This window comes from Cervus canadensis, chromosome 21, assembly GCF_019320065.1.
Source record: "Cervus canadensis isolate Bull #8, Minnesota chromosome 21, ASM1932006v1, whole genome shotgun sequence".
Classification (NCBI taxonomy): domain Eukaryota; kingdom Metazoa; phylum Chordata; class Mammalia; order Artiodactyla; family Cervidae; genus Cervus; species Cervus canadensis.
This window is the reverse complement of record NC_057406.1, coordinates 19,483,959-19,492,037: the sequence shown is the minus strand read 5'-3', so window position 1 is coordinate 19,492,037 and position 8,079 is coordinate 19,483,959. Positions and strand designations below refer to the sequence as shown.

At 40.6% G+C, this 8,079-nt stretch overlaps 1 protein-coding gene across 4 annotated transcripts in view; it reads right to left on the bottom strand.

Moving 5' to 3' along the window:
- Positions 1-325: 325 nt before the first annotated feature.
- Positions 326-8,079, bottom strand: part of TMEM52B (transmembrane protein 52B) — a 23,052-nt gene continuing 15,298 nt past the window's right edge. For 3 of the 4 annotated variants that reach the window (XM_043441581.1, XM_043441580.1, XM_043441582.1), the window contains exons 3-6: positions 7,506-7,549; positions 5,091-5,129; positions 4,328-4,494; positions 326-2,556 (exon numbers count right to left, since the gene is read on the bottom strand). In XM_043441581.1, the coding sequence (XP_043297516.1) occupies positions 2,312-2,556; positions 4,328-4,494; positions 5,091-5,129; positions 7,506-7,549 (495 nt within the window). In that variant the 3' untranslated portion in view covers positions 326-2,311. Of the gene's footprint in view, positions 2,557-4,327; positions 4,495-5,090; positions 5,130-5,488; positions 5,531-7,505; positions 7,550-8,079 lie in introns of all 4 variants that reach the window. The other variant, XM_043441583.1, reaches the window with a different exon arrangement.

The window sequence follows — 8,079 nt, the reverse complement described above, 5'->3', positions numbered from 1 at the left end:
GAATATGTGACACTGAAGAGGTTCATTTGGCAGTGCAAAACAAGGCCCTCTTGGGTGTTATTAACAATTCATGCATTTAACAGTTTCCAAAGGCAGTGTCTTAAATGACTCAGAATAAAATAGATCACCAGCAGATTATACTCACTTAGAACATTTTCCATCCTGGCTCATTGAGTGTTCCAAGAAAGGGTTTAATGAAGTGGTGCATTAATCAGCCACCCCTGGGTCTGTATTGCTCCCTGAAATGGAGCTAATTGACTAATAAACAAATTTTCTAAAATATTCCTTACCTCTACACAGGATATATCAAGACGGATCACATGTCTCCAGCTATTTACCTCAACAACAAATATTTATTGATGAAATAAAGCTACATGAGGGGTGACTTAGCAATAACACAGCAGGGTGACTGGCAAAAGGACAAATCAGAATATAATTCTCAGCAGCATCTTAGGAGGCAAGTGAAAATAAATTGTCAAAAGTAAGAGTAACAAATGCATGTGTATAATAATTTACAAATCTTGTCATTTCTAGACAGCTTATTTGATTTTCACAACTATCATCAGTGCTGTTATTATCCCTTATTTTACAAATAAGAAACTGTGCTTGAAAGAGTTTGGTGACTTTCCTAAGGTAACTGGAAAGTAGTTTTTCCCCAAATGTACTTCATTTCCTAAATTTTCCAGTAACAGGACATTTTGGAGGTAGCGTGTTATGTGGACACGTTAGCAATGCAAGAGCAGGACGGTGCCCTGGGAAGGACTGCAAACAGTTAGTGCTCCAAAGATCGGAGAGGTACGCATTTGCTAGGCTAGAACACTGGAGTGGGTTACCATTTCCTCCTCCAAGGCGATCTTCCTGATCTAGGGATCGAACCTACGTCTCTTGCATCGGCAGGCGGATATTTTACCACTGAGCCACCAGGGAAGCTTTAGGTGCCAACAGGAGAATGCACTTCTACCAAGGCTCCACCAGGTGGCAGTGAAGGTCACCACTAGAAGCAAGTGTTGTCACTATAGACAGGGCTTGCAAGCAGTCAAAGCAGAAACAAGGAAAGAGGCAAAACAATGCTATTCTTTTAGAGTTACAAAAGCATGCGTGTGCATATGTGTGCATGCCTGCATGTGCGTGCATGTGTGTGTAGGGCAGAGGAACTAAAACATGAATGGAACTGTTACTGCATTCTATTCAGTTTCCCCTACTGTTAGTGGGTAGAAGAATGAAAGAAAGACCTTGATATTTGCATTTCAGTACTTTACTGTGCCCTCTTAGCCCATGTCTGCAATCCCACCCCTGGATTTTGGATGTCCAGTGAGGTATTACATGATGTCCCAAATTATCACTGTCATTTAGCATAAAAGTGAATGTTCTCACGAGAGGAAGGGTATGTGAATTCAGTGCATTAACAGCTCCGGCTGTACCTATACGAGAGTCTTTCTCCACAAGTGTCCACCACCTGTTTGCTGCTAAGGAAACCAGCAACTTGCAGAGTCTTCTGGGGAAAGGAACTCGATAGATGAAGGAATCCAAGGTGCCTCTGGTGCTTTCCAGTTCAGCGGTAATCAGCATCGCTACAGGTTAATTGCAACTTTTTTACCCCTGGATAAAGAATTTTCAACAAGAGCATCCCATAGCAGAAAATAGGTGCATCTGGAAATGAAGAGCTAGAATCTATCTTTCCCACAGAATGATGTTTAGATGCCATCCTAACCCTTCTGAAAGTTAGTAAAAAAATTTTCCATTTGTCTGTGAATATCTACCAACCCTGAGGACACCTCCAGTCCATTAATAAAGCCAGATTTCAGGGGGTGGGAGGGATGTTCAAGAGGGAGGGGATATATATATACACATATATTATATACGGCTGATTCATGTAGTTGTGCAGCAGAAAACCAATATAATATTATAAAGCAATTATCCTCCAATTAAAAATAAATTAAAAAGGAACTTCTAAGGTACTATGACTACTATACTTCAGCAGATGAGACATTAAATTACAGAGAATTTGAATCACTTATAAATGCAATGTTTTCCCTATAAATCGCTTATAAATGCAAATTATTTTGGTGTGCTAATTTTAAATTGTGTTGCAAGCAGGAACCAAAGAAGGAATGTTTAACATATTACAAGTGAAAATATGTGTAATATAGTAACTGTTACTACTAGCAACTGGTGGCCATGTCTGTTTATAATTGCATTTCTCTGGCTGGGTCTACAGGCTTATCTCAAATTTAACATAAACTAAAGTTTTAGTAATTTGATTTGTTACAGCTAAATAAAATACAATGGTAAAAAAAAAAAAAGGTCCCCTTCAATTAGAAGAGTGTTGTACTCCGGGAGACTCTTTATCCATCGGGGGCAGTTGCTTTTCTTCTGGCACTGATGGTAGATCAGGTGCTTTCTGCCCGCATCTTGAAACAGTGAATCGAGTCATGCGAAGTGCTTCCTCATACCCTGGGAGGGTGTCCAGAGAGGAGGGCAGCTGGCCCAGGGAGCTGGGGGAGTGGGCCACAGCCAGGATCCTTCGAGCCGCAGGGCCGAACACTGATTGCAGGGCTGGGCAGGAAAGAAGGACCAGAGTTCAAGTACATGTGGCATCTTCAGAAACCAGAGACTTACAGCACATGCAGTTCCCCTTTATTTATATTATTTTATTTAAAGGGTGTCTAGCTTCTGTCCCTCTTATTTATTTACTCATTGGCTGCCCTGGATCTTCGTTGTTGCTCACAGGTTTTCTCCAGTTGTGGTGAAGAGGGGCTACTCTCTAGTTGGACGTGGGTTTCTCATCGCGGTGGATTCTCTTATTTCAGAACACAGGCTCAGTAGTTGAGGAGGACAGGATTAGTTGTCCCACAACCTGTAGGATCCTCCTGGACCAGGAACTGAACCGTGCCTCCTGCATTGGCAGTCAGATTCTTTACCACTGAGTCCCCAGGGAAGCCCGATCACCCTTCATTTTAGACAAGTGTCAAAACTCATTGTCACTCTTGGCAACAGATGTTATAAAAGTCATGTGAAGCTTGCGTAGAAACCAACTTCCCTCTTTGCTTTCTCAAATAATCTAAAATGTGTCCCCACATCTCATAACCCCTTTCTTTCCCCTTTACCAATTTAGAACCCTTTATGCCAACCCACTGAAGTTGCAGATCCCTTCAAAGTAATTGTTTCTGCCTATTTATCTTTCCCTGTGGACTGACAGTAAGAAAAGAAACAGGAAAAGGTGAACAATATGCTATAGCGCTCTCTCTTTTCAAAATAAATATCACAGGATATTGCCACCTGCTGTTCTGCCCAATAGGTCACTCTCCAATTTGAGGGAAAGAATATAATCCAAAGAAGAGAACAGAGGGAAATAAAGGAAAGTGTCTTATAACTATTGAGTGTTGGGCCTAATATTTAACAGAGTAAGACCTGGTGAATAAAGAACTGAAAGTATGCCATGACTAATTTTTCTAAAGATAAAAAATATAGTATAGTTAAGAGAAAATATAAGTTTGGTTTTCACAAAATCTAAGATGTTTTCAAAAAAGGGATATGTGCAGTGCTTAACATAGTTTTATCAAAGTAATTGTTTATAAACTTGGAAATGTTTCCTATAAGACATTTCCAATATCATCTCTGACATTTCACTTCTTCCTTCATTCCATCATCAGACCAAAGGTACAGCATCCGTGAGAGACAAGGTCACCACACCATCAGGTGTCTGGAAATTAAAGCTGCCCCAAGATTTAGAATCTTTAATACTCTTCCCTCTTGGTACAGCGGGCTTTCCTGGTGGCTCAGCTGGTAAAGAATCCACGTGCAATGCGGGAGACCTGGGTTTGATCCCTGGGTTGGGAAGATCTTCCCTGGAGAAGGGACAGGCTACCCACTCCAGTATTCTTGCCTGGAGGATTCCACGGACATGGAATCACAAAGAGTCAGATACAACCGAGTGACTTTTTCTTTTTCTTTTTTGGTACAGTGGATAAGAAAATCGACCGGACAACGCAGGGGACAAGGGTTCCATTCCCGGTCCCCAAAGATTTCACATGTCACGGACCAACTCAACCCCTGTATCTGCTGAACTCTGCTTGCTCTACAGCCCGTGCCCCCCAACCAGAGGAGCCCTCGCAATGCGAAGCCCTCCCACCGAAGCCGGAGAGTAACCCCTGCCCGGGGCAACTAGAGATAGCTCAGATGCAGCAACGAAGACCCAGTGCAAGCTAAAATAATACGTGAATAAATAAATAAGTCTAATACTGTTCGATCAATGTTTTTACACCTTCGCACTAGATGTTCTTTTAAACCTGGCTTCACTTCCCGTGGTACGCGTCCGGGTACTCACAAGTGACGGTGCTCTGGAGAGTGCTGTCATGGTCAAAAGCGATGACCGTCACTTCATAGGGTGCCCGGCCCTCCTCTTCCCCATTTTGCTGGCGACCCAGACAGCAGCGGAAGCACACAGAAATCAGACCACACAGGAGAAGCAGTGCCCCGATGACCACCAGCAACCTGCAAGGACCCCGCGGAGTAGTGAGGGCTCTGTGCTCCTCGTTTTGCTTTGTTTTTTAAACCAATTTGCATAATCAGTCTTCAATGTCTACATTTTAATTCTTGCTTGAATATTGTTTAGAATGCTTTAAGATTTCAGCTCCCAGGCTTTCCTGTCATATATATGTGTGTGTGTGTGTGTGTATATATATACACTTCCTTATTTTGTCAGCAAAACTAAGTCAGTTCACTTGAACAATTCATGAGAGATTTAAATGCGATTTGGAAGGGCAGATTTTTACTGAAGTAATCTCCTCTCTGTGGCTATTTCTAGAGTTGACCCTGCGAAAGTACACAACAATCTGTTGATGTTGGCCCAGGAGATGGTATTGAAATAGGAAATCCTGCCATATTGTCACATAGGTTAGTGATGAGGAAAAGAGGTTTTACTCTGTGAGATGTTAGGTAAGTAGGCTCAATATCTCAGATTTTTCCCCCTGTTGTCAATATATTTAAAAATGAAAAAAAAAAAAAACAAAAAAAAAAACTTAAAAAATAAAACCCCTGAGAAAAGCTTCCTTTTAAATGTCTTTTTGGATAGCATAGCTGAAACTTACCATATATACCAGAGATGTACCCAATCTGTGGTCAGGCAGCTATGGAGAAAGAATAAAGATTTTATTTTGCAATAAAAATATAATCAATGCCGGTTATACTTTCAGAATCAGAACTATGAGTTACAAAATGGTATAACTTTATAATAAAAGGATTACAGATTATGTTAACTTCAGTGTAACCAGCTAAATCTATCATGAAGTGGGATGCCTTTAGTAGTGGTTTATGCATTCGTGCATGCTGTTGCTTCAGTTGTATCTGACTTTTTTGCAACCCTATGAACTGTAGCCTGCCAGGCTCCGCTGTCCATGGGATTCTCCAGGCAAGAACACTGAAGTGGGTTGCCATGCCCTCCTCCAGGGGATCTTCCCGACCCAAGGATCGAACCTGAGTCTCTTACCTTTCTTGCATTGGCAGGCAGGTTCTTTACCACTAGTGCCACCTGGGAAGCCCAGAAGTGGTTTATACCATCATGTAAATCACTATAAGACAGACTAAACTAGTTCTCATGAAAGTAATGTTAATACAACATGTAACCACAATCTTTGTAAACAGTTTTGATGACGATTATCAAGAAAAAACTTGCAGAGTAAGCTTACGAAGAGCGAAAATGAATGTGACAGTTAAGGTTTGTATATATTTGAAGTCAATAGTTTAAACATAAAGAATATTTCAATTATAAGCATGAACATTTATAATTTGTTTTACAAGCTGTTGCAAAAAGGGCGAACATATAAACAACAGAGTCCTACTACATAGCACAGGGAACTATATCAATGACCTGTAATAATTTATAATGGAAAAGAATATGAAAAATATATATATATATAACTTAATCTTTTTGTTGTACCCTAGAAACTAACACAATATTATAAATCAGCTATATTTTGATAAAAAATAAAAAGCAGAAACAAAGGGGGGAAAAAGAAAAAGAAGGGGGTCACAATAAAACCATAAAAACTCCCACTATAAAAAGGGCTTTAAATTTTCACATCCAGGATCAAAACTGGTAAGCATATCCACTGAGGCCAAACAAGAAGGGGTGGGAGGGGAATGTAAAAACCAACTCCATCATGATGAAAGTTAATTAAGTACTCTGAATGAACTAGGGCAATTATCAATTTTCTCTACAGGATGAAGAAAATATGGATTACATAGGACAAGAAGTGGGATAAGTTTACAAGTGGGAAGAGGAGGGGAAGGAAAACATTTGTTTGTTACTAAAGATAATTGTTAATGTATTTAATAATCCTTTCTGATATAGTGATCTGTTGAAATCTATTGAAATCTACTTCTCTATCCTCTCTGCACAGTTGTAGACCATACAGTTTGTTTCATCAATGAACAGTGTCTCTAAGTGTCCTCACATTTCTCATTCATTCAAAGCCCCTTACAGTTCGACAGTGTTATGATTCTGATTCTGTTAAAAGTAACCCTTTTATGTGGTAGGTGTGTGAAACCTCAAAGAGCATGAGACAAGTAATGAAGGCCATTTCCATTCCCCCTGGGTTTAACAGACTTGGCTGTTGGGAAACTCTTTCCGTGGCTAAATATGTATTTTTCTTCAGCCTAAGCAAGTCTTTTATTCAAACTGCGCCTGCTTCCTTTAAACCATTTACTCCAAGAGGAATGAATCTCTTCCCTTTTTTATCTTGGTGTCCTGTGTCCACAAGAGTCCTAACTGTGACAGATTTAGATGGAAGGATAATCACCTCAAGTGAGAGCTAAATGACACCTGCAATAAATATTGTAGTTACTGTGGTTATTGTTTAGTCTCTAAGCTTTGTCTGACTCTGTTGACACCTCATGGACTGTAGCCCACCAGGCTCCTCTGTCCATGGGATTTCCCAGGCAAGACTACTGAAGTGGTTGCCATTTCTTTCTCCAGGGGATTTTCCTGGCTCAGGGATCGAACTTGCATGTCTCTTGCATCTTCTGTGTTGGCAGGCGGATTCTTTACCACTGAGCCACCAGGAAAGCCAGATAAATATTAACATGCCCTAAAAAATAGGCAATGCTCTGTAGATCTGAAATGGTGGTTCTAACTCTGGCAATTACCCAAGTTTATCTGTCTGAGTCTAGTGAATTCTGTCTGTCCCAGTGAGTCACTGAGAAGCATGGGAAAGAAAATCTTTCGCAAATCTCCATGACTGTATAAACTGAGATTACGTGTGCAGTTTTGATAGGAAGATTGGCTTTGGAAAAAAAATGCTGTCAGCAGTATTACTTTGAGTGTTTAGGATGACAGGAATGCTTGTTTGTTTTTGGAGAACCGCGTCTGTGAGATTAGTGGGTGGAGGCCCATTTAAGTGGAAATAGGGAAATCACAGCTATCTAATGACATTTTGACCCTGTTTGGGGTGTTGATGTTTCTGTCTGTCTAGCCTTCCTTCCGCTGAGCACTCTCAGATACTTACTGTTGAGGACTGACACAGTTCTCCTCACATCTTGCCCGAGGAAGCTGTAGGAAGGGAAATAATCTCAGACAGGGAAATGGTCTCATTTGCTCTGCTCAGCAGCCTATGTGGCACCCTCATGACTGAGGTTAGCCGGTGAGGGTGAAGCAAATACAAGGATGAGGTCATAGGGTCAATCATGGTTAGGACTGTTTTCATCTCTCCTATGCCTGATCTTTATTAAATTCAAAGTGGGAAAACCTATAACAGCAAATGTCTACTCTGATTTGGTTCTCTTTTTTTTGGTGGTGGAGAGGGAGCATCCCTGACTTTGTGAATGAGATGAAGTATTTATACCAATTTGTTCGTCTTAGAAACTTTCTCATCTGTCCCCCAGATAGATCCTTCAAATTCTCTCTCAGTTACAAGCTGAATTCAACCCCAGTGCTCTTTTTTATTTCCTCTGTACATCAATAACTCACTGGCAATACTTCAATCTAAAATTAAAAGTTAAAAAAAAAGCAGCTCAGTGCCTTCGTGGTGGTGATTCTGTATTTAATTCTGTGTAGTACTATTTACAATCCACGTAAAACAT